Below are 27,343 nucleotides of genomic sequence, written 5' to 3'. Positions count from 1 at the left end.
CATCAATTGATCGGGACCGTCCAGTTTGTTATGTGAGAGGTGAATGGTCAAAGGTGATCTCTTCTCAAGAGCTTTCGCTAATTTCAGTTTTTGATTTTCAGATAATTTCACACCATATGGATGATATTTTGTCATTGTGTTTTAATATATATGAATCATATATAAATTTTTTTTGATAAAGGTAAAATTTGTTTTTTATGTTCTTATGACAGCCTTTCCTTTTCCCACATCAACACTTATAATTATCTCTTCCTCGTTAAGTATTAGTACATATACAATATATTGAGCATTAGCCGCACCACTAAGATCGTAAGATAATTCTAGACTCGTCGAGTTATTCTTGAGCGAATCTGCCTGTTTTGTCAAAACAAAATATAGAATACCGTACAGATCTTTGAATGACTTAAGATCTATAGTTGTATCAGGATAATGAAACATTGACGGGCCTACTTCTTTGCTGGACTTTAACACCATCAAAGTTAACTTTCATCTGTTCTATTATTCCAAACCCACCGTTTATAATTGCACAAGCATCAGCTGCACCGTAAGTTGTATTGTCCATTTTGGTAATTTTCAAGTAGATCTCAAAATAAGCATTATACTAATCTATTGGTACCTCCTCACTAGTGTTATCAATGCTAAATTGATAGCCGCTTTTGGCTTGATATGCATTATTTCCAGGGATAATTATCGGTGTTTTCAAATTCACTTGTTGATAATCGTATTTTTGGAGAAAATTTCTAAACGATGACATTTTGTTATTCTTCAATATTTTTTTATTTTTTATAAAGTTAACAATTCGTCAAACTGTTTAGATATAGAGTTTTTTGGTGTTGACTTTGTAGTCTTTGACTGTTTTTTTAGGTTGATTTTGTGTGCTCGTTGACATAACTATTTTAGCGATTTCATGCCCTTTATTTTCATTAGTTTCATTAACTTTGTTAGTACTAAATTTTTCATGGATTTTTTCTCCAATTACTTTTCCTGTTTTCTAACCAACCTCTTCTGCACCTTTTTCAAGAGCTTTTTCAACCGCCTTTGTTGCTAATTTCTTCGCTGTTTTACCTTGACTTTTGCTACTATTTTTTTCGCAATATCAAATATACCTGCACCTTCATAGGTGTTAAAATAGGTACTTTCACCATTTTCATCTCTTTCACTTCTTTGATCTGGCATTTTTAATATACTCGATAAAAAATTATTCATTGTTTTATCGCTTGAAACGAGTGATAAAAGAAACAATTTTTCATGTTGCCAAAAACTTTATTCCTCTACTACTCGAACTGATTTCACTGGATATTCTTCTTTTAAAATTAATGTCATTGACACTGGAATATTGTTCAGATCCAAAGGTCTGCCCAACCCATCAGAAATATAAATTCTTAAATCTCTTATAGTGCTCGTATTGATTTTATTGAACATGGCTCTCTGGAATGAAATGGATATGACAATGGTAGATTGTCCATAATAAATCGGTATAATACATCTGATGCGACTCCTGAAACAACACTTTTAGATATAATATTAGTGTGTACGAGTATATTGTCTACAGATCTTGTTATATCTAGTAAGTTCTGCCCGTATCCGGTTGCTGTAACGATCGCTTTATTAAAACCAATAAGGCTAGCAAAATCACCAGTTCTCAAGTCCACCTGAAAATTGGTTTCCAGGGTCATCAACACTTTGAATAGTGATGGAACAAATTCGATTGTGATACCTTTCTTTGGATGACTATTTGAATCATGTTCTTGTGGTATATGACCATTTGATTTGAGTTGTCGTTTTACGTATGCATTCAATTCTTTATAAGAAAAATTGCCATTCGGAAGTGTTACAGTATGCCACGTTTTACCAGCATCATTGCTATAAGATAGTTTATGATTGTTGAAGCTACTACTCACATTGTACCAACTGTATGACATTGATAAAGAGTCAAGAGCAATCTCATAGTTTTTGTTTTTATTTAGATTAAATGCTGGATTGAAGCGGATTTTAAAATCGTGGCTTTTCGAATTTACAACACTATCACTTGAGTCAATAAAAATTGGTATGTTCATTTTATGTATTAGATATAAAATGTTTTATTGAAGCTTTTTCACATCAAGAATTTTTGAACATGTGCATCGTATTGTTTCCTTTAAATTTTTTCATTTTTCAACAAGAGGTCGATAATTTCCCAAGACTCATTTCGGAGTTGTATGTTTGTATTTCCAGCTAGACGAAGGCCTTTTAACAAAGGTAACCTTTCCACCAACTGCTCTGGAGATGTATGATAAATTTGTCCATCGCGAAAGTGATTTTTTCTTTTACCTTTTTCTTTTTACTGACGAATACCACTACCACTGGTTTCACCGCTAGAACCATTATCACCACCTTCATCACCACTAAAGAACTCACTATCACTATCATCAAAAATAAGTTCCTGACCCTTGTTTAACAACTTTATACGATCTCGATACTTTTGCAATAGCTTGATATCATTCTCCACTTTTTCGAGTTTTTCTTTATTTTTCCCTTTATTTTTTGAAAATCCAGCTTCTTTACCCCCAAGCTTTTGTAGCTGTTTACTAATACTTTTATCAAAATCACTACAATTTAATGTTTTATTAATAATTGCTCATTTATGGTGGATGGTGGAGCTAAGTTATATTCCATTAATATTTTTATTTCATCTCCGCTAAATTTTTTATCACTATCTGGCATCTCAATCAATTTTGCTTTGAGACTTGTTGGTAAATCTGGTGGTGGAAGTGCAGATGTTGTCGGCTGCACCTGAACAGCTTGGATTCCTGTGGTTAGTGCGTTTTGATTTTCTGTTAATTTCGCAATGACTTTATCCTGTCTATCGTCGATTGTTTCTTTCTCCTCTTTTACCCTGCTAACAATGGGTTGAAATATTTCCTCTCTTTCGAACCGCATATCTTGTCGTTTATCACTTATGTCTTGTAATGTGTTCTTAACATTTTGTCTTAAGCGTTCAGCACTCAGTTCTTTTTCAAGACTTTTACTAAATTTTTCAACGTCCATATTTTTAATATAAACAACAAAAATAATCATCAATGAAATTTTCAACTCATGAGTCGTGAGTTGAAAAAACTTTTGATGTAAAAGACAAAATCGTTAAATTATCGTGAATTCACGATAATTTAACGATTTTTCTCAGACTCATGAGCACTCATTAGCGTGAGTAAACTGATTTGCCGTTATATTAACGTAGATGTTCGATAATTTAACGATTTTGTCCCAGTACCCGCCTTTCTACACTACTCATACAATACTATGAAGTTCACTGACAATGGCGGCTCGCACCTTTACCTCTCGGTTTCAATCTGTTCTCTCACAACTTCCCTATTACTTGCGTTTGATAGGGCAGTCAATTACCTCATAAGTGGCAAAAATAACCGAGTTCAAACCATACAATACTATGAAGTTCACTAACAAAGGCTGAATTCGTTCCAGTTCCCGTACCACAAGCTATTTCCCAACGAAGATGTTTATCAATTTGTAAAGAATAAGGCCTTCTCCGTCGGAAGGTGCCGAAGGATATTTTATTCCTTCGCTGCTAACAACTACAGGCTTCATACTGGCATCCAACAACGCTCAAGTTAACATCACCACACACAAGCAACCATTAAACATATTTTCTATATTTGTGGGATGCCCCAGAACGGGTAAGTTCAATTGGAATCTCTTTCACTTGCACTTTTACTTCTCGTAGTACCCTTGCCCTCAGCACGCCAATAGGTTTTCAGCACTTAATCTTGCTGTAGGTTCAATCAAAATCTAAAAGAGCTTCTATTATCCATCAATCAATCAATCAATACTTTATTTACCCACGTCGCGTCAAGGAGCTCATAGAGCTCGTTCAAAATACGTTCGTGCCTCTAAGATTAAGAATCTAAAAAACCTAACACATACTGTCAAGACCTAATTGATTAGAAATTGAAATAACTAACAATTAACATTAAAATTTAAGTTTGTATAGTAAAATTCAAAGTCACTTAAATACTATGAGGCTACCTATCAAATTTTTGTTACTTTTGTCTGATAAAGGAAAATCTTCTGCTATCCAGTATGCAGGCCAGGATCCACAGGAAAATCTAGGTTTAGCGAAGGCATAATAAGTAAAACCACCTCGTCGGGTCTGGTAAAACTTCTTGCGAAGAAGAAGAAAGGAATGATTCTCTCTCCAGAGATCTTCGACATATTAAACAAGCTTCTTAAGTCCGATGAAGACAATGCTACCGGAGATATCCAGCTTCTCTGCAAACTATTTTCGGGCGAGCGCTGCTCATATCACTTCTCTACAGAGGAAAGCAGGTTGATCCTTCCAAATACGCCTTTCTGTCTCCTTGTTTCCACGCAACTGGTAAATACTGCCAAACTGATCGCACGCATGGATCAAGGACACGGCCTAGTGGATAGAATCCTCCTTGCCACCCCCCTTGCCTTTCGTCCAACCCTTGTTGAAATGGAGGCAGCCACCGATCATTTATCCACCGAGGTAGTAAGTGACTTCTCTGAAATGTTCGGGAACATAAATGGAATTAACGAAAACGTTGAATTCGTCTTCGACGAAGGAGGGATGGAGCTACTCAGGGAGAAAATGGACGAGTTCGTAGCTGAGGTCAATGAAGCCATCAGAAATGGGAAAGTGCCACCCAAATAAACGACGCCAGAACTTATTCCGAGAATAGCTTGCGCTCTACATGTCTTTAATCACGCCACGGAAGAACTATTGACCGGTGTACCCTCGTCACAACCTGATACAACGATATCCAAAACAACACTGGAAAGTGCAGCATCTTTCGTGAATCACCTCGAGACACAGAAGGAAATACTCTGCCAGGTTAGCAATCATAACAACAAAAACTTGCATTTTTCTTTAATTACCTTTGTTGTGCGCACATTCCAATTATTCTTAGTAGAAACTCGGCCTTGTCCTATTGAAAATCCGCCTATTTCATTTGTTCTATAAATGTATATTCTATTCGCCGATAGAAAATGATGGCGTGCGCAAAGCTCTTTGAATGATTTATTCTCATCTTAGAGAGCTTTGCACTTGAGTTTAGACAGTAGACATTAATTAATGCATTTTCCGTAGTTTTCCATTACACCGTTTAGCGAATATTTTTCAAACACGTGCTTCTTCAATATCTCAGCCAATTCGAAGTAAAAGAAAAGAATCATTACTTGGTCGCGAATTTTTTTCCGCGCTTTTTCTTTTTTTTTTTTTTGTCATTGGCCCATGTGCTGCGATTGTTCTTGTTTTTCTAAACTAATTTTAAAACTATTCTACTACGTTACCTCAGTCAATCACGAACTAAATAACTATTACCACAGGTAATCCAGGCTCACTTTTTGCGTCACGTACGCATGTTTAAATAGAGAGAACATAATTATGGGGAGAAGTTTAGTTCTTGAGATTCACTTGAACATGGAAATATACATCCATGAAACTTACCATGTGGCGAGTATTTTTTCTCCCTAATATTTACAGGAAGTTTAGGGAATAATAATCTTCTTAATCCTTTCCTTCGTAGTAGGGAGGAATTTCCATACCTAAACTTCGCCCCTATATGTTCTCTCTATTTAAAATTGTTTACGTGACACAAATAGTTATACTGGGTCACCTTTATATTACCAGAAATACAGTAATGTTTTTCGCGACTATTGTAATGGATAACTCATTAATAAGAGGTGAAAATTAACTTTCTCTAGTTTACTTGCATTGTTTTTAATTAGTTTCTTCTCCTTTTTCAGTTTCTTAAATAAGTCACAAACGCAGCTTGTGATAAAAGCATCGATCAGCCCACTACAAAAACGATAAGGGACAACGTCTTAATGACCCAAGGCCCTGTGATATCCTATCGTCCCTTCAAACATGGCAAAAGATCAGCGCGTGCAATTGCCGAAAGTGAATTTAACACCGCTACAGAATCATTAATGCAAGATGGCTTTGGAAGAATTGTGGAATTTAGAATACCTAGAGCAAAAAGCACCTGCAAGGTATTTGTGAAAAGCAAGCCAAACCCTTGGCCGAACTGTACGGATGTCAGTCTAAACGAATTTGAAAATGCCTTGGCCAAGCCTCTACATAATGATATCACAGTTCCAATGAGAAAATATCTTCAGGACAATAATCACATCTCGAATTAGCAACATTTAAATAAAATCCATTTCTATAGGACAAGCAGAAATAAGTTAAGAAAAACAAACACCTTCATAGTACTAAATTTAGATTTCCTTTTTAAGATTAATGTTTCAAAAACCATTTCATTGAATGGAAACGTTTTCGCTTTTAACATTGGAATTTAATACCTGCTTTTCAAAAATAACATTTCAGTAAAAGTACCTTTTCTTACATTCTAAGTATAGCTTTCATTCTATGTTTGTATTCATTGTATTTTTAAACCGGTAGAATTAAATTAAAAGTTACCTTCGTTGGGATGCTTGTTTACACTACTTTATCTTAAAACGATACTTTTTGCGCGCCAGCATTACATAAAAAATCAAATAAAATAAAAAATAAAGGGCTCATCGGTATAGGTATGTAAAGTTAATAAGCTTCCATCGAGTGTGGGAATTCAGGCGGCCGTAGCACCTTATTTTAGTGCTTAGCTCATTGCTTTTTAAACGAGTTGCGTATTCAAGGAGTGCCAAAAAACACTTCAAACTAGGTTTCGGTTTAGGGTTAGGGTTAGGGTTTTGGGTTGGGGTTAGGCGTTTGGCTTAGGGTTTAGGGTTAGGGTTAGGGCTAGGTTTTAGGCTTTTAACGTATTTCTTTTTAGGGTTTTAGCGTATGGCAATTTAGTTTAGAGCTCACTTTATTACTTATTCAAGGTCTGCGGGATTGCGGACTGTGGCAGCAGTTCAGTTTAACACCTAGTTTAATACTTATTCAGCCACGGCGGGAGTGCGGACTGAGATGACACGTCAGTTTAAAAATTAGTTAATACTTATTCATCGACTGCGGGAGTGCGGAGCGCGGTAGTACTTGCGTTTAAAAGTTACATTACTTGTTATTCATCTACTACGGTAGTGCGGGCAGTGGTAGCACTTCATTTTAACACTTCATTTTATACATATTCATCCAGTTCGGTACTGCGGACCGCGGTAGCAGTTCAGTTTAAAAATTTGTTTAATATTTATTCATCCACTGCGGGAGTGCGGACCGTGGTAGCACTCGAGTTTAAAAATTACTTTACTACTTATTTATCCACTTCGGTACTGCGGACCGCTGTAGCAGTTCAGTTTAAAAATTAGTTTAATATTTATTCATCCACTGCGGGAGTGCGGACCGTGGTAGCACTCGAGTTTAAAAATTACTTTACTACTTATTTATCCACTTCGGTACTGCGGACCGCAATAGCACTTGAGTTTATAAATTAGTTTACTACTTAATCATCAACTTCGGTAGGAAAGACCGCGGTTGCACTTTAGTTTCAAAATTAGTTTACTACTTATTTATCCGCGGCGGGAGTGCGGAACGCGGTTGCACGTTAGTTTATTGGGACTTTAAGCAGTCAGGGCGGCAAAGCCACGGAAGACGTCGATTAAAATATGAGGTTCTACTTTTAGTTAGAATTTTGAAAATGGCTGCATGTTTTTACCGTCTCATAGGGCGCCAGACCACAAACTCAACATAGCGCATAAAAGTAGCGTTGAGTTTTAAATGTGAATTAAAATAATTTGCCTCTGCGGTTTCGCTTCGCAGACGACACAAATTTTGGTGATTTGACGTTGTTGTTTTGCAAAGGACGGCTAAGAAATCTACAAAGTTTTAAAACGCGCGTGCTGAGCTATTGTTCTGCCAATTAGATCTATTGTTTTTGCACGTTCTCGTTGCCGTAGCCGTCGTGGTTTGCTTAAAGTCCCTTATAAATTAGTTAATACTTATTCATCGACTTCGGTGGGGCGGACAGCGGTAGCACTTTATTCTTTATCTTAGCAAGTACATTTTATTATTTTTTTCCTTAGTATTCTAAATGAGGGGAATCCACTATAATATTTTTTTTAGGTAGTGTGCAGTTTTAAACAAAAATAAATAGACCACAAAAACACCAGGACACTGCGTCAGGCCGTTTTCTGTTCCAGATTACTCTTAGATCTCTTTTCCTCGTTATCTTTTTATTCAGATAGATGCTTTCTTTATTCTGTTGTTTTTCTTGATCCGGAAGTTGTGCTCCCATCCATAAAGAATGCTTCTTTCGTCATTTCGATTTGATCTGACGTCTTAGTGGGGTATCAAAAGCTTCTTAGGAAGCTCTTCTCGTGTAATAATAAGTGTAAAGTCACGACACACAAACTACCCGTTCATGTGGCAATATCATCAACATTAAAATGGCGGAAAGTCAGAGAGGTTGATATTGAAATGCTGTGAAAATGATCGCAAGGCTCCGAAAGAACTGGTCCTTGATCGGAATTATTGTAGTAATCTGCCTAGCTAAGTTTGCCCCTTTTATTGGAGCAAAAGGTGGCATTCTTAAACCAGAAGTCACCGTCAAATATATAGCTGTTTCAGGCATCTTCTTGAACAGTGGGCTGTCCTTGAAGTCAGAAGAGTTGAAAAGCGCCCTTAGCAATGTTAGATTACACCTTTTTGTTCAGGGATTTACGCTGGCTTTTGTAGCTGGCTTATTTTCGCTGTTAGTGAAGCTTTTAGAGCTAAGCGGGTTGAATGAATGGCTTCTGAAAGGCCTCCTAGTGGTGGGCTGTATACCTCCACCTGTTTCCTCGGCCGTGATTCTAACGAAGGCCGTCGGTAGAAACGAAGCGGCTGCGATCTTCAATTCGGCGTTTTGTAGTTTTCTGGGAATTTTCGTCACACCATTTTTACTGCTTGTGTTCCTCGGTTCTTCGTCTGCGGTTCCTTTTGCGTCCATTGTGGGTCAGTTGTTCATGACAGTTGTGTTCCCTCTACTGATAGGTCAGTTTCTCAGAAGGTACATCAAAGACTGGATGGAACAAACCAAACCTCCTTTTGGAACGATCAGTAGCTGTGTACTTCTTCTCATAATATATACAACATTCTGTGACACATTTTCCCACAAGAGTGGCGAGATCGACTCTTCTAGCATACTAGCAGTGGCAGTACTGATAATCTGTCAGCAATGCTGTTTTCTGATGTTGACATTTTCCTAAGCAACCACGAGGGATTCTCCATTTACCCCAGCAGTCACAGTAGCAATCATGTTTTGTTCAACCCACAAATCTCTCACATTGGGAATTCTCATGCTCAAGATTGTCTTTTCAGGATACAGTTACCTCTCCCTAGATTTCTATCCCTCTGCTCATTTATTATCCAGTGCAGATTCTACTTGGAGATCTCTTGGTTCCTGTAGTAAAAGCATGGATGATCAGTTGTCAGCAGAAGGAGAAAGTAGCAGGAACTGGAACTGTTTAGCTCATGTGTCGCCAAGAACAACATAATTAGCCCTTTCCCTGGCAAGAGATAATTTATAGAAAGCTTTGTGCACTGAAACCTCCCCCCCCACCCCACCCCCCATGACCCAAAGTTACTTGAGGTATAAGAAAAAACAACTCAAATGTTTTGTGTAATCTTTTTATTTGTGCAGAACATTTTCCCCAAGTTAATTGCATAACCTATGCATCACTGTTTTTAACATTTCAATGCATTAACTTTAAATGCTGTATTGAAAGGGTTGCAGTGCATGAGGTACTTTGTATTAACTTGTTACAAGGAAATGATACGGTATTTAAAACAGCTAGGTTTAATGTAAACATGCATGAGGAAAGCAATAGCTCTTAAGACATGGGCCATAAAAAAGATCTTTGAAAATAATACTGTGAATGTTTTCATACTGTATGACATGAGTGTAAGTTGGTAGATAAATTATTTTACTCAGTCTGCATTCAAGCCTGCATTAAATGTAAATTGAAGAACGTATTTAGAAGAATCAATTAAAGGGAACCAACTAGAGATCACTTTAAATTTGTTGTTTGATGCACTGGAAATCAAAACTAGAAATTGACTTATAAATACTGGGAAATAAGGAAAAATGCAGTTTATAACTCTTATTTTTAAATAAATATGAAGTGCAGTTTTCTGATTTATGATTTTTTAAGTGCAGGGAAGTTTAAACTCCCCTTTCTTGGAGTATTTCTATTCCCCCCACCCCCCCCCCCCCTCCTGGATGGGATGCCAGTCCAGGTCAGAGTTACCCACCTGCATATTAAATTTGCTGGTACCCATTTAAACACCTGGGGGAAGAGAGGTAAAGTGAGAGTAGTGTCTTGCCTATGAATGCAACACAATGTCCCTAACCAGGACTCCAACCTGCACTACCTGATCTGGGTTTGAGCCCACTAACCATGAGGCCACTGTATCTCCCTCCAACACTTATTTTAAGCAAGTCAAAACTGATTCCAGCATCTGATGTAATTATTTGGGCTGTAAGATAGAGATGATTGCAAAGAAAGTGAGAGAATGTTTATGGAGGTTTCTATAACTTTTTCCATAGGCCGCTGAAGATGGTGTAAAAACCTGCTGTGCCCCTTTTGCTGACATTGAGGTGAATATTACTGTTGTAGTATGTAGCACTCAAGAACCACAAAGCTACTTGCAATATCTCTCTCAATGTACAGAAAAATGAGGGAATTATACTCTCTACTGTCTTGTAATTTTGTCTCTTTTACTGCTAGGAGGTGAATAGGTGGGATAGTCCAAAATATGAACATTTCACTCATAAGATTGCTAAAATGCACTCACTCCCTCCATGCAGGTTGTGGTTCTGGGCAATTTCTGCTGTTTTGGGCTTGCTTTGTCACCACAGTTTTTCTTATTATGAGATAACAGGTCATATTTCAGAATATTTAGTATTGTAAATCAACCATATTTCATTCCTTATACTATTCCATATGACACATTCAAATTCTCAACTATTCTTGAGTAACTTAACACTGCGTGGCACTATGACTATGTGTGACACTTTCATGAAATAATCTTTCACTTTTCCTCGAGATGTGAGCTTGGGATGCCTGTGGTGGCTGATTTTGGATTTTGGACACTAGTGGCTGATTTCAAATTCTGGACACTAGTGGCCAATTTTGAATTTTGGACTCTAGTGGCTGATTTTGGGTTTTGGATACTAGGAATCAGTGAAAGACTCCAGCAATTCTACACTTTGATGAAAAAAAAAAAAAAAAATTAACTCTATGTGTTTAAACAGCTGAGATTCTGAAATATCATCATTTTGGAGGTATGTTTAAGTGGCCAATTTTGGTTTCTGGATACTAGTAATCAGTGAAAGACTGGTAATTCTACTTTTCGATAAAAAAAATTAACTCTGATTATTTAGAACAGCAGAAAAACTGAAATGCCATATTTTTGGATGTATGTTTAAGTGGACAAAATGCAAAACTGTCATATTTTTACTGAATTTTAACTGAGGGTGAAAAGTTGAAAAAGGCAGCTTTTTTTCAAAAAAGTGCTGTCGTTTTTTAGCTTTTGGGTTTTTTTTTTTGCACTATGAAAAGAAGTTATGAAAAGCGCGAAAAAAGGTAAGTTCCTTGAGCTAGCCACTACAAGTTATTATTATTATTATTATAATTGGTAGTATGATTATCTGTTACCATCTTATTATTAGTTTAGTGTCAATTAGTTACTCTAATTTTGTATATCTTTGTTTGTGGAAATACGGCAGCACTAGCTATAAATTATATGCAGCCTATTTTTTCTTCGTCCACTCCTCACTCCTCCCAACGATCTGGATTTGCGAGGAGAATGGGTAGGAACATTTCGCACAACAACGAGGTTATCAAACATGGCTGTCGTTCTACGCATCGAAATGGAATTGAGGGAAAATATCCCGGATGACGGAGATGTTTGAATCATTATATATTAAAATCTCTTTATAAAGCAGTTAGTCTTATTGAGGGACACTCATGATAATGTCTGTTCCGTCGAGATGGCTGAATTGTCCTCGAAAAAGTCAGATTATTGCAGGTTTGTTAAATAAATCGATCTCGCTCTAGTTCCGCAACCTTATTATCTGTATTGATTCAATTAAAGGGACTCTGTGGTCAGCAGGAAAGCAAGGATCTGAAAATAAAAGACGTCATAGATCTCTGTTATAAGTGTTTTAAGTGACTAAAGAGGTGAGAAGTCTAGAGAGGAATCATTTACAAAGTAGACTACGTTCGTGTGAACTCCCTTGCGTTTGTTGACGACAATTCATCATTAAAACGTTTCGAGTTTGGTTTCCTCTGCATAATTCAAGGTGGTAATTCAAAGCCTTCCCTAAAATGGTTGTTTTATTAATACACTCGGCATTATATAGGAATCTAAGAACAATTTGTTCTTTTAAGATTGAGAATTTACACTTCTTAGTCGTTTCATTTCCGGTCAGAACCGAGAATTTTGACCCATGTACATATATAATATAGATGTCTTTTATTAAACTTGTTAAGGGTCAGAAATAGCTGAAAATTTTTATTTGGACAAACTTTTTCTTTCAGAGAAGTTCCTTGCCTTTAAAACACCATTAGGCCCTCGCTATGATGAAGAAATCCCAGAGGCAAATCGATTTCAGCTGCCCATGTTGTTTGCCTATCTCCAGTCCCTACAGGTTTGTGCATGTTGATTTTTCTCTTTATCAGCAAGAAGCTCTAATTCGTTAGATATTTATTACGTTGTTTGGTAATGGGAGATGGTTAGGGGGATGTGAGGGGGGGGGGGAAGGGCTGGGGGGTAATAAGAGTATCAGGATACTGAGAGCACTTGTCTCCCCTATGTTTCCTGCCTCAGACACATTTACCATATTCTTTACCAACTTTGCTTCTACTGTTCTTTATTGCAAGACACTGTCCATTGATAGTTGGTAAACATTATTTTCACCATTGCACCTCAGTGTCTCATTTTTTTTCTCCTGTATCTCCCATACCCCTCCCCCTCCTGTTTCCCAAACTCCTTTCTCCCCTCACCTGATCTAAATAAGGTGACTGAAGATCTGATTTCAAGAATTTTCACATCTTAACCCTTTCACTCCCAAGATCTCATTAGCAATTCTTCTTACTGTCTGCTATACAGTTCTTATGATGTTAGTTTGTAGAATTTGGTATTGGATCAACTGATAACCCCCTGATTTTCTGTTTCCTAATTCTCATTACTTAATTGTCTGCTTGATAGTGTAATGATATTGTAAGGAGAAATTCTGCCTTGATCACTCATGGGAGGGAATGAGATTTACAACAAACAACAAATAACAAACAACAAATGGCCAAAATTGAACTTTCTGTTGTCTTCTGTCAGCTTTTAATTAATTAATTAAACTGATGTTACACATGGAATTTTTTTCCCGCTCTTCTTTAGAGTTGATTTAAGGACCCTAGGAAAAGAAGAAAAATTTTTTTTTCAATTTGTTTTTTGCCAATTGCTGTAAATATCATGCTTAAACTCTCTAATATTTGTAAAGTAAGTTAATTCTATAAAATGTGTCCTTGTTTTTAGATGCGATTGGGATTGATCATTGATCTGACAAACACAAGTCGTTTTTACAACAAAACAGTTGTGGAAGAGACAGGAATCAGACATACCAAGATGCAATTACAGGGGTTTGGACCATCTCTTGTTTATTGTAATTGATTCATTTGATTTTTAGATTATAATGTATCTAATGTTTGTTGATCCCTTTGTAGGCATAGGAAGACACCCTCGAGAGAGCAAGTTCAGTTATTTATTGGAATGTGTGACCGTTATTTCAGTGACAACCCAGGGGAATTAATAGGTTGGTGTATCATTTTGTCAGAATTGTCTTGTACTTTCATGGTTTTCTGAGTACTAGAACAGACAGCAGTTTGATTTAAACTTTTGTTTTCTATTATGGTATTTACGCTTAACAGATTTATGGAATAGCGAGCATTAGCAGTTGTTTACTTGAGCTGTAGATGAATTAGAAAGAAAAGGAAAGTATCATAAACCTAGCTATTCCCGTAATGCAAAAGAAACTAGATTCATAAGCTCCAGCAAAATGAACCACACAATTCCTGTTCAAACTTACTTAAGACCTCAAATTTGCTTGTATGACTGTGTGTTTTTCTTCTGTAGGTGTTCACTGTACACATGGTTTCAATAGGACTGGCTTTTTGATAATTGCATACCTAGTGGAAAGAGATAACTGGAGGTAATTGAGCTGTAAGAATAATTTCTAACACCATGCAGGTTTATTAAACCAGAAAGTTTTTTTCTATAAATCTCCTTCCGCCTCAGTCATCTTTTTTTTTTTTCTTTTTTTTCCCTTTTGGTTTATTCTCACTCACTGGTATTTTCATCTTTAAATAGCAAAGTGCTATTCCAAATTTCTAAGTTTGCTTTGTTCAATTCTTTTGCAAGAGGATGGCTTTAAGCGTGTTGATAGAACTTCTTTAAATATTCTAAATATTAAATATTATTATAATTATACATAATAATAGTAATTATAATAATAATAATTGATTAACTCTTTCATTCCTATGATCCCAGTAGAAATTCTCCTACTACGTTCCATGCAATTCTTATGATGTTAGTTTGGCGAATCTGTTATTGGATCCTCTACTAATTCCTCAACTGATATATATATATATATATATGTATCTTTATTTACTAGACATTTTGTTGTGTAGTATTGCTGAGTATTTTTACAAGTTGTGCCATATTTTGACGAGCCTGTAGGGTGAGTTAAAATACAAATAACGAGTGAAAATACTCAGCGATACAACACCAAAGTGTCTTATAAGTTATTTATCAGCCAATATGCCAAATTATTATTTCTGAGTGCAGGCAAATTTTGTGGATATTTGCAATGCAATGCATTGCAATGCAAAGCGGAACGGAATTTGTTCACTGTTATGTTGCTATTTTCTTCAATAAATGATGAAATTTCATTGTCATCTAACTGCTCTTCTTCATTTGATTTATCTAATAAACTTGGATCATTCTGACTCTTTGTTGTCAGAAAACAATTTAAATTGTCTACCATTTTTTAGAGACTTCAATTCCAATCTGTCGATTTTATGATGCAATGCAAGAAAACCTGTCTAACCAGTTCTCTGGCAGGAGTACAAATCCTGCATGATATTTGTACTCGGTTTGGGCATTATGTGTACTCTGCAGAGTGTAGTTGGATAACAATTTTCTTTAATAATTTTTTCATCATTGGTCTGCATGATCTTGTACTGCTATTGTAAGGAGAAATTCTGTCTTGGTCACTCATGGGAGTTAAAGAGTTGATTTCATGGTCAGTCTTATGAATGAAAGAGTTTACCAGATTGATCATGTGGATCCAGGACTGGATTGTTCAAAGCTGGGTGTGGATAACTCAGGGTTAGCATGAAATTTCATTTCAGATCTGAAAGCTTTAAAAGAAAGTTCTATGTAAATATAATAATTATGTGTCTACAAATTTGATGATCGGATGCTCTAAAAAGAATAGGGAAGAGTATCCCAGAAAGGATCTTGAATAGAGAAACAGGGAAACCTGGAGTAAAATATCATGAACCCTGGGTTAGTGCCAGTCAGCCTTCAAACAACTGGGCCCAGTTTACCAGATCAATCCCTTGGATCAATGACTACATGTAATCAGTGCTATTCTTATATTTTGGGTTAACTTTTTGTTTCCTATTATTCTGTGTTTTTATAGTATTGAGGCAGCTATTGACTGTTTTGCACAGGTTTGTGTTTGAATTCAATCATTAAAACTGAATACAATATTCCATTTTCATCAATTTACTCACTCACATGTCTATCTAGCATAAATCAATTATTAAGTTATATTATGGAGCACACTGGAGAGCATGATTTGTTGTATTAAAAAAAAAAAAGGCAAACTGTGAGGAAGAGCATTTATTAATAGATACAAACCTTGTGCCAATGAAGGATATAGTGGAATTTTAATGACTGTAAATTATTTTGAATTAAAACATAATCTATTGAGTTGAAAATCTCAGCAAAATAATCCAGCTACATGTAAGGAACAAGGCCAGTCAATCATTAAAAATGTAAGAAAAATTGCAATTATTGTTATTCAGATCTCATATCAATTTGCACTTGCCCATTCTGGGAGAAGACACTCCCTTCTTCCTCCCTCTCCCACCCCACCCCCCCCCCCCTCTCTATTGTCAGTCAGTGCTGCACATGCTGCAAGGACACGGTTTTTCTAAAGATTTCAAGTAGCACTGAATTGGGGGAAGGGGAGAAATTTAGCGTTTTTAGATGGAAATGTGGTTGATATTTTTTGTAGTGGTGCAATCTAGATTTTTATCAAGGTTGTAGCAGTTGATACATGATAAAAAAATTTAGCAATTGGCATGAACAATCTTAGTTGCTTTTTTAAACAAATTTTTGCAGTGTCGCCCTCCAGGAATTTATAAAAGAGACTATTTGCAAGACCTAATTGCTCGTTATGGTGGCTCAAAAGAATCCATCACTTTCCCTGAGCTTCCTGATTGGTGCCGTGAGGAAGAGGCCTTAAGGACTCAGCGACAATTAGCCCTAGACGATTAGCCGCTAGTCTTGATGTAAAGGAGAACTTACGTTCATCTTTTGGTCATTGGCTTTTATGAGTTTGTGGCTCCTTATGGAGGTCTTTTTTTTTGTGAATGGTTATCATTATCAAAATTTACTTAATTTTTACTTAATTTAATTTACATGGGTTGCACGAGGTGAGCACAGGCCTCCAGAAGTTTTTTTGAATTCCTTTGGCCGTCTTCATATTGAATCCAGAGGTCGAAGAGTCTTCTCTGCGTTGTTCGTTAGGTTTTGAGACCTTGACCAACCGCAAACTTTACTAGATGCCGCATATTTTGTAACACCTTAGTCTCATAAGCAGACCTTGACAAACTTCAGACCTTGACAAACCGCAAACTTTACTAGATGCCGCATATTTTGTAATACCTTAGTCTCGTACGCATTTTCGAGGCCTCGACATCGCAGTTCTCGAAAAGTTTTTTTCGACATTTGGTTATGTTAAAAAAAGGACTTTTTTATGGGAGAATATTTAAAACTGCTGCACAGACTTAAGTAAACCAATGTAACTCGTCTCGGTTCCAAGTTTTTGTACATACGTTGCTCGAACCTCCTACGGATTCTTAAAGCTTTATAATCAGACTTCATCTAGACTCTTTAAACATTCTTCTCCCCTCTTTGCTATTTTCATTCTCGCACTTAATAAACATGTCTTAAACACAATTTGATTGACATAACGCATTAGTCACGCGAGGCATTGCGTGACTAATGCGTGTCTGTTTTCGAGGTCTGCGGTCTGTGGTCTGTGTTTTCAAGGTCTGTGTTTTCGAGACACCCGTTGGGTAATTCCATTTGTTGTGTTCACAAAATGCTTGTTCAAGATAAACTTGAGACGTGACAAATGCTTAGACTTGATACCGTCTATAAATGTGAGTTGGTACAGACTGGCGGTTGTGATTATGAGTTTTGTGTTATCGGAACCATTAACTGTAAAATCAGCGTTATTACTCTGTTTTACATTCGTTGTATGATCTGATGCTCCATAAATATAACATTTTACTCTAGAAATATTGTCATGAGCAAGACCGCCTCGATACCAAGTCTTTTTTGTCGCATTCGTTAGCGTTGTTTTAGTTGCTCTTGCATTGATTTTTGTTTGTAAAGATGTTTTGATATCACCGACATATTTCTTTGTCGTCGTCCGGACCATAACTCAGGGTCTTTAAATAACTGAGAAGAAAGTGCTGCCTTTGTAATAATATCTGCAAATGGTTAGACTTTCTAGTCTTCTCGGATAGGGACGATAAATGGAGGTCCCGTCTTACAAGCCCTTATCTGTGATAAAAATTGTGGGACGTTAAAGAACCCACACACCTTCGGAAAAAAAAAAGGGTACGTAGTGCCCGGTGTTGTGGTCTATCTTTGTGTAGTGTCTAGTCTAGGGTGAATTGGGGAGGGAAGGTGAGATCAATATATGAACTGAAGTGGCTGCATATTGCGCCTGATGAATTCTGACGTCCGATCTCACCTTAACTGATTATCTATATAGTAGTTTGCGTTATATAAATGTTAAATTGTTGTTGTTTTTAGTTTCCTGTGGTTCATTCGTCAAAACCATTTGTGGATAAATGCACATTTTGCTGTCATAAAACGAATACCATCTATCCCAAACATCCTCAGGTAAACTATTGTGATATCCCTTGCTGCCGTAAACTACAACCCAAACTGGTAGTTTCTGATCATATTTTGAAATATTTTGTTTGAATTTCATTACAATGTCAAACGTAAGATAATTTGGTGTTGTGTTACTCCATTTTGTCATGTGTATGAAGCTTACTACATGATTTGAAAATCGATTGCTGCGCTGCCTTGAAATTGTCTCAACAGAGCTTGTGGCAGATAGAGTTACTGAATTGGGATCAACGTTATTGGATTCCTACCACATTTCACACACGACTGTGTCTTCTGATTTTGCTGCGCTGTACATGTTTACTCCAAATCTACTTGAATAATAACCTTTTGATGAATCAAGAAGATCAAATGGTTTTGTCTTCTTGTCGAATTTATGAAAGTCTTTGAAAACTGATGTTTTACCAGTGATATCATCTTCATCGCCAAATTCAATACCATTCATGATATAATCTAGATCGTTTTTCAAATTAGTGGTTGTGACGCTATGAGCAAGGTGGTCATTGACATGTTTTTCAAGGTTTGTTTTGGTCGTACCCACAAGGGTGTCGACATATGTTTTGTTACATAAATCAGTCCCACCACTCGGTGCAGCTGAGTTAATTGCTTTCTTGTTTCCGAGATTAAGGTCACCAGTCATAGATTGGCTTCCATCTAAAAGCATGACTGAGCTAGCATTGGGCTTTTTCGCTATCTCTGTATTAAATGTGGTTGTTTCAAGTTTTGCACTCAATCCATTTATCATTACGTCCGCATCAGCCTTCTGTTTGAGTTCAGTATTTAACTTATTCAAATTAATAACAGCCGTACCGTTTAATGGTTGATCTGAAATACCTGTTATTTGTCTTTGCCCTTCATGGGAACTTGTAAAATTCAAGACCTTTTCAATATTTCCACCTTTTGTTCTATCGAGATAATCACTCAGATCAACACTTCCAACATCATGTTTCTTGGCTAATTCGCTGTCGATATATGTCTTGTCACAAAGATCAGTGTCAGCTGTAGGTGCCGCAGAGTTAATTGCCTTGAAATTATTGAGATCAAAGTCACCAGTCATTGCTTGACTTCCATCACGCAAAACAACAAGACCTGTATTTGGATTGGTGGCAACTTGATTGTCAACGTATTTTTTATTTGCTGCATTATCATTAGCTATTGGTGTACCAAGATTAACGATCTGTCTGTCTCTATTTGGAAGATGACCGTTGAAAGATATAGTGCCATCGATTGTATTATCATTTCGCTTGCTGAAGCACAGGGGGCCTAGACAAGCGACGAGTCTGGTTGTTTATTCGAAATATAAAGGAATGTATGGGAGAGTATTAAAGAGTCTTATTGTCGTAAACTTATATCATGAAATGTCTGCGTTAAAGCTCAAAATAAATGTAAACCTACCTCACTTGCTATGTATTCTCGTTTCTGTGGCTCTAAATGGCGAATTTGAGCGATTTGGTGGGTTTTGCGTCGACTGTTACTATACGTTATAACTATTACTATACGTTATAACTGTTACTATACGTTATAGAATCGCATAGCTTAAAGTAAACACGCGCTCTGATTGGTCAATACGTCAACCGGAAGAGAGGGTATTTAGCGTGGAATCACACTAACGCATAAAGCGATATCGCTGATGTGAGTCGCGAGCAATAATTATTGTTACGAATGTAAGAACGTAAATACAACTAGTGCTATGAAAATATGAACAAATATGAACAAATTTATAGAAAACGAATGTCTTCCAAATTTTGAATTGAAATTGAAATTTTCAGAAGATTGGAGGAAAGTACTCACGCTCAAAAGTACGAGAAAACGCATAGAAAAAAATCAAAATGCCAGAGACGAGGGAAGAAAGCCAAACGACAGTTCTCGCCGAGGAAAACCAAACAAGCGTTACGAAAGAAAACCAAAATAGGTATCAATGCCGAAAAAGGTCAAGCATCTTTTCCCGAAATCCAAACCATTGTAGCCTATACAGACGATGAACTGGCCTCTTTTAGATACAACATGGTTTCAAAAAACACTAGACGCCAAATTCACAAATTCGAGTGGTCGCAAAACTGTCATCCAAGCGCTCAGTGATGATTTCGACCCAGTGGAGATATCAGAGCTCACTGGCCACTCCAATCCGGAATCCATATCCAGCTACAGCCATAATCCTCTGGAAAAAGAGCGGCGAATGTCGAATAAGTTGCCCGCTTTCAAACCACGCCAAGCACAACTACCAACGGCTATTCAAGTCATGCTTTACGGGAGATTGTTCACAATAGCTCAGCCACGCCAAGCAACACAGCAGCTACTAGTGACCTTGACAGCAATGCCAGTCGTTCTAGTTACCTGATGGCAGGAGCAGTTGGCGGAATGTTTACCGGAGTAACTTTTAATAATTCTCCATTAAATATTTCTATAAACTTTCAGTCCAGCATTGACACCAACGAGCGACTCCCTGCGAGGAAAGAAAAACAGTTAAAATTGTGACTTTTAACTGAACTGTTTTTCGCCAGAGTTTACCGAGAAATTCCAGTCTTAATCATTATATTTTGAATACACTTCCTTTTACCACTGTAAAGCACTTACCGGTTTTTTGTAGATCTTGCTTTGATACCGGAACGATTGAAATTTTCATTTCGCTTGAGGATTTGACCATTCAGTTGTTGATTGTCGGCGCCACATTCTGCCAAGTTGAGTGGTAGCAGGCAAATCTCTGTCTTAAATAACTCCGTATTGTGTACTTTTAGTTTTTTTTGGTGAAGATTGTAAAATGTGAGGCACCGCTTTCTCCACGAGTTTGAAATAAAAATGGTTTTCATTCTAAAAATATCTTGTTCCCTCTATTCGCTAGATATTGACACCTGACTTTGAAAGGGTTTCCATTGTTTGCGCACTGGCGTGGCGCACAAAAATACAAAACATCTGGTTTCGCCCAGTGATTTGGTGGCTTTAGCTATGTGATGCAAGAAAAATTCACGAGGTACAATTAAAATTGTGGACGGTTCAAACGTGAGCGACTTACCTTGCTTTCTATTCCCTTAACAATGACAGTTCTGACAGTTGACTTTAAAATGGCTTTCCTAAGGGCGCGCGTACGGAATAAAAACAAACAATAACATTGCCGTTTTATTTTCTTGTTTTCTTATTTTTATTCAGTTATGCGATTCAAGAAATATTCACTACCTGACTCGTGAATTCCACGTTAAATTTCACTTGAAAAATCGATATCGCACTCATCGCTTCGCGACTCGTGCGATATCGGTTTTTCGCGTGAAATTTAACGTGGAATTCACTCGTCAGGCAGTGAATTTTTCTATAGAGTTTGTTGGATCAGCTACATTGATAATTTTGTTGTCTTGCATGTTGAGCGCACCTGTCATTGGTCGTCGCCCATCTGTATGAACGTGACTGTCAGCGTGAGCTTTTGTACAAGAATCCTGTGGATCAGTCGGTTCTTTCAAATTTTGAGTTGTTTATTTTCAATGTCGAAATTTCCATCAGAAGTTTTTTTAAATCCTTCACCTGGTGGACCCGGTGGACCTGGTGCACCTGATGATGTAGTTCCCATTTTACTTTTATCATTGTAACCATCAGAATACCCCATTTTACTTGTATTTTTGATTATGTTTTTTTCAAATAATTGATAATGAATTGTTCATTATATTTTGTATCAGTATGTGAAAAAGGTTATACCACATCATAATATGATTTTCCCTTGTATGATTCATTTACAAAATACAGACAATAATATCCGCATAACACACTCATTAGATCTTGATATTGTGTGCTGTTGTATCGAATATTCACTTTCAGACAATCTGATAAATAATATAATTCTTGTGGAGCATTCAAACCAAAACTGTCAAAATATTCAATGAGTTTTGGTTTAATCTTTATTACAACCCAATGCGAACCAGATTGGTTTGAGTCATTTAAATTAGCGATGTAATATCCGCTTTTACATGCGTATATTTGGTCTCTTGATATGACATCTTTGAATTGTGGTATCTTTAGGTAATCGATCCACTTTAAAATGTCAAAATTTGAAATTGGTTTAATCTCAAACAGCGGTCGTAGTGGTTTGTTTACAAAATTGCACCGATTAGTGAGATTCCGTTGAATGGGAAGTTTTTCCCGAGCAACAATCCTTTGCCCTTCTCTTTTTGTTTTTTGTTTTTTGTACCCATACCAACCGTTGGTACTGGTGGAGCTAGAGGTGGATAATAAGGTATATACGGTCTATTTTGCATACCAGCGCCATCTTTACCGCTAGCCATTCTGTTTCGAATACCTTTGCCGGTCAAAACGTTCAAAAGTAGTGGAACACCGATCGAAACCTATAAAGTTCCGAGAAAACACCACGTTGCTTCACTGTCGGTTTTATCATAAACTCTCCCCCAGATTGAAGAGCATTCAATATGTCTTTTTTCTGTTTAACTGACAATAAATGTTTATGATCAATAAGTTGCTGAATTTCAGAATTTGGAATGAGGAAACCTCCTACCTGTCCAGAGCCGAGAATTTTATCCATTGCAAAATTTCCCAAACTTGTTGTAGCACCTGTTGCTAGTGCAGGTATAGCTTTTGTAACCAAATTCATTGCTTTTGGTAATAGTTTTGCACCTATACTGAGAAGTGATGAAACAATCTCCCACCTTCTTGAAAAACTTTACCGATCTGTGTTTTACTGATTTTGATGTCAACACCTTTTTTCAACTTCAAGCTTTGCTGGATCTTATTAATCTGTGTTTTGGTCAACATCAATTGATCGGGACCGTCCAGTTTGTTATGTGAGAGGTGAATGGTCAAAGGTGATCTCTTCTCAAGAGCTTTCGCTAATTTCAGTTTTTGATTTTCAGATAATTTCACACCATATGGATGATATTTTGTCATTGTGTTTTATTATATATGAATCATATAGAAATTTTTTTTGATAAAGGTAAAATTTGTTTTTTATGTTCTTATGACAGCCTTTCCTTTTCCCACATCAACACATATCTCTTCCTCGTTAAGTATTTACAATATATTGAGCATTAGCCGCACCACTAAGATCGTAAGACAATTCTAGACTCGTCGAGTTATTCTTGAGCGAATCTGCCTGTTTTGTCAAAACAAAATATAGAATACCGTACAGATCTTTGAATGACTTAAGATCTATAGTTGTATCAGGATAATGAAACATTGACGGGCCTACTTCTTTGCTATAAACCTTTGAAAAATCTATGAGATTTTTGACATTGATAGCATGATTAGTGTCTTGTGAGTCAAGGACTTTAACACCATCAAAGTTAACTTTCATCTGTTCTATTATTCCAAACCCACCGTTTATAATTGCACAAGCATGAGCTGCACCGTAAGTTGTATTGTCCATTTTGGTAATTTTCAAGTAGATCTCAAAATAAGCATTATACCAATCTATTGGTACCTCCTCACTAGTGTTATCAATGCTAAATTGATAGCCGCTTTTGGCTTGATATGCATTATTTCCAGGGATAATTATCGGTGTTTTCAAATTCACTTGTTGATAATCGTATTTTTGGAGAAAATTTCTAAACGATGACATTTTGTTATTCTTCAATATTTTTTTATTTTTTATAAAGTTAACAATTCGTCAAACTGTTTAGATATAGAGTTTTTTGGTGTTGACTTTGTAGTCTTTGACTGTTTTTTAGGTTGATTTTGTGTGCTCTTTGACATAACTATTTTAGCGATTTCATGCCCTTTATTTTCATTAGTTTCATTAACTTTGTTAGTACTAAATTTTTCATGGATTTTTTCTCCAATTACTTTTCCTGTTTTCTTACCAACCTCTTCTGCACCTTTTTCAAGAGCTTTTTCAACCGCCTTTGTTGCTAATTTCTTCGCTATTTTACCTTGACTTTTGCTACTATTTTTTTCGCAATATCAAATATACCTGCACCTTCATAGGTGTTAAAATAGGTACTTTCACCATTTTCATCTCTTTCACTTCTTTGATCTGGCATTTTTAATATACTCGATAAAAAATTATTCATTGTTTTATCGCTTGAAACGAGTGATAAAAGAAACAATTTTTCATGTTGCCAAAGACTTTATTCCTCTACTACTCGAACTGATTTCACTGGATATTCTTCTTTTAAAATTAATGTCATTGACACTGGAATATTGTTCAGATCCAAAGGTCTGCCCAACCCATCAGAAATATAAATTCTTAAATCTCTTATAGTGCTCGTATTGATTTTATTGAACATGGCTCTCTGGAATGAAATGGATATGACAATGGTAGATTGTCCATAATAAATCGGTATAATACATCTGATGCGACTCCTGAAACAACGCTTTTAGATATAATATTAGTGTATATGAGTATATTGTCTACAGGTCTTGTTATATCTAGTAAGTTCTGCCCGTATCCGGTTGCTGTAACGATCGCTTTATTAAAACCAATAAGGCTAGCAAAATCACCAGTTCTCAAGTCCACCTGAAAATTGGTTTCCAGGGTCATCAACACTTTGAATAGTGATGGAACAAATTCGATTGTGATACCTTTCTTTGGATGACTATTTGAATCATGTTCTTGTGGTATATGACCATTTGATTTGAGTTCTCGTTTTACATATGCATTCAATTCTTTATATGAAAAATTGCCATTCGGAAGTGTTACAGTATGCCACGTTTTACCAGCATCATTGCTATAAGATAGTTTATGATTGTTGAAGCTACTACTCACATTGTACCAACTGTATGACATTGATAAAGAGTCAAGAGCAATCTCATAGTTTTTGTTTTTATTTAGATTAAATGCTGGATTGAAGCGGATTTTAAAATCGTGGCTTTTCGAATTTACAACACCATCACTTGAGTCAATAAAAATTGGTATGTTCATTTTATGTATTAGATATAAAATGTTTTATTGAAGCTTTTTCACATCAAGAATTTTTGAACATGTGCATCGTATTGTTTCCTTTAAATTTTTTCATTTTTCAACAAGAGGTCGATAATTTCCCAAGGCTCATTTCGGAGTTGTATGTTTGTATTTCCAGCTAGACGAATGCCTTTTAACAAAGGTAACCTTTCCATCAACTGCTCTGGAGATGTATGATAAATTTGTCCACCGCGAAAGTGATTTTTTCTTTTACCTTTTTCTTTTTACTGACGAATACCACTACCACTGGTACATTGTTCTATAAATGTATATTCTATTCGCCGATAGAAAATGATGGCGTGCGCAAAGCTCTTTGAATGATTTATTCTCATCTTACAGAGCTTTGCACTTGAGTTTAGACAGTAGACATTGATTAATGTATTTTCCGTAGTTTTCCATTACACCGTTTAGCGAATATTTTTCAAACACGTGCTTCTTCAATATCTCAGCCAATTCGAAGTAAAAGAAAAGAATCATTACTTGGTCGCGAATTTTTTTCCGCGCTTTTTCTTTTTTTTTTTTTTTTTTTTTTGTCATTGGCCCATGTGCTGCGATTGTTCTTGTTTTTCTAAACTAATTTTAAAACTGTTCTACTACGTTACCTCTGTCAATCACGAACTAAATAACTATTACCACAGGTAATCCAGGCTCACTTTTTGCGTCACGTAGGCATGTTTAAATAGAGAGAACATATGGGGAGAAGTTTAGTTCTTGAGATTCACTTGAACATGGAAATATACATCCATGAAACTTACCATGTGACGAGAATTTTTTCTCCCTAATATTTACAGGAAGTTTAGGGAATAATAATATTCTTAATCCTTTCCTTCGTAGTAGGGAGGAATTCCCATACCTAAACTTCGCCCTATATGTTCTCTCTATTTAAAGTTGTTTACGTGACACAAATAGTTATACTGGGTCACCTTTATATTACCAGAAATACAGTAATGTTTTTCGCGACTATTGTAATGGATAACTCATTAATAAGAGGTGAAAATTAACTTTCTCTAGTTTACTTGCATTGTTTTTAATTAGTTTCTTCTCCTTTTTCAGTTTCTTAAATAAGTCACAAACGCAGCTTGTGATAAAAGCATCGATCAGCCCACTACAAAAACGATAAGGGACAACGTCTTAATGACCCAAGGCCCTGTGGTATCCTATCGTCCCTTCAAACATGGCAAAAGATCAGCGTGTGCAATTGCCGAAAGTGAATTTAACACCGCTACAGAATCATTAATGCAAGATGGCTTTGGAAGAATTGTGGAATTTAGAATACCTAGAGCAAAAAGCACCTGCAAGGTATCTGTGAAAAGCAAGCCAAACCCTTGGCCGAACTGTACGGATGTCAGTCTAAACGAATTTGAAAATGCCTTGGCCAAGCCTCTACATAATGATATCACAGTTCCAATGAGAAAATATCTTCAGGACAATAATCACATCTCGAATTAGCAACATTTAAATAAAATCCATTTCTATAGGACAAGCAGAAATAAGTTAAGAAAAACAAACACCTTCATAGTACTAAATTTAGATTTCCTTTTTAAGATTAATGTTTCAAAAACCATTTCATTGAATGGAAACGTTTTCGCTTTTAACATTGGAATTTAATACCTGCTTTTCAAAAATAACATTTCAGTAAAAGTACCTTTTCTTACATTCTAAGTATAGTTTTCATTCTATGTTTGTATTCATTGTATTTTTAAACCGGTAGAATTAAATTAGAAGTTACCTTCGTTGCGATGCTTGTTTACACTACTTTATCTTAAAACGATACTTTTTGCGCGCCAGCATTACATAAAAAATCAAATAAAATAAAAAATAAAGGGCCCATCGGTATAGGTATGTAAAGTTAATAAGTGTCATCGAGTGTGGGAATTCAGGCGTCCGTAGCACTTTATTTTAGTGCTTAGCTCATTGCTTATTAAACGAGTTGCGTATTCAAGGAGTACCAAAAAACACTTCAAACTAGGTTTCGGTTTAGGGTTAGGGTTAGGGTTTTGGGTTAGGGTTAGGCGTTAGGCTTAGGGTTTTAGGGTTAGGGTTAGGGCTAGGTTTTAGGCTTTTAACGTATTTCTTTTTAGGGTTTTAGCGTATGGCAATTTAGTTTAGAGCTCACTTTATTACTTATTCAAGGTCTGCGGTACTGCGGACCGTGGTAGCAGTTCAGTTTAACACCTAGTTTAATACTTTTTCAGCCAAGGCGGGAGTGCGGACTGAGGTAACACGTCAGTTTAAAAATTAGTTAATACTTATTTATCGACTGCGGGAGTGCGGAGCGCGGTAGTACTTGCGTTTAAAAG

The 27,343-nt window shown here is 36.3% G+C and overlaps 1 protein-coding gene and 2 pseudogenes across 2 annotated transcripts; all 3 read left to right on the top strand.

Annotated features, from left to right (window-relative positions):
• Positions 1-3,719: 3,719 nt before the first annotated feature.
• Positions 3,720-6,681, top strand: LOC148739850 (uncharacterized; annotated as a pseudogene). The gene is made up of 2 exons (XR_015996209.1): positions 3,720-4,849; positions 5,764-6,681. The product of XR_015996209.1 is annotated as an uncharacterized LOC148739850 (transcript).
• Positions 6,682-8,179: 1,498 nt separating this feature from the next.
• LOC148739849 (sodium/bile acid cotransporter 7-A pseudogene) lies at positions 8,180-10,065 on the top strand (annotated as a pseudogene).
• A 1,694-nt stretch (positions 10,066-11,759) lies between these two features.
• On the top strand, positions 11,760-18,047 carry LOC148739848 (mRNA-capping enzyme-like). Its single transcript, XM_088747449.1, has 7 exons — positions 11,760-11,968; positions 12,481-12,590; positions 13,472-13,575; positions 13,660-13,748; positions 14,069-14,144; positions 15,639-15,669; positions 16,346-18,047. The coding sequence occupies exons 1-7, from the start codon at positions 11,908-11,910 to the stop codon at positions 16,499-16,501; spliced, it is 627 nt and encodes a 208-aa protein (XP_088603575.1). The 5' UTR covers positions 11,760-11,907; the 3' UTR covers positions 16,502-18,047.
• The last annotated feature ends 9,296 nt before the right edge of the window (positions 18,048-27,343 follow it).

Source organism: Stylophora pistillata, chromosome 2 (genome assembly GCF_964205215.1).
Source record: "Stylophora pistillata chromosome 2, jaStyPist1.2, whole genome shotgun sequence".
Taxonomy (NCBI): domain Eukaryota; kingdom Metazoa; phylum Cnidaria; class Anthozoa; order Scleractinia; family Pocilloporidae; genus Stylophora; species Stylophora pistillata.
Note: the sequence above shows the minus strand (reverse complement) of the source record. Positions and strands in the feature narration are given on the sequence as shown.

Excerpts from the sequence above, each read along its gene's own strand:
- LOC148739848 (XM_088747449.1), top strand. The coding sequence starts at position 11,908 with ATGATAATGTCTGTTCCGTCGAGATGGCTGAATTGTCCTCGAAAAAGT. Across the intron at positions 11,969-12,480 it reads AAAAAGTCAGATTATTGCAG|AGAAGTTCCTTGCCTTTAAA; the intron begins GTTTGTTAAATA and ends TTTTTCTTTCAG. Across the intron at positions 13,576-13,659 it reads ACCAAGATGCAATTACAGGG|GCATAGGAAGACACCCTCGA; the intron begins GTTTGGACCATC and ends ATCCCTTTGTAG.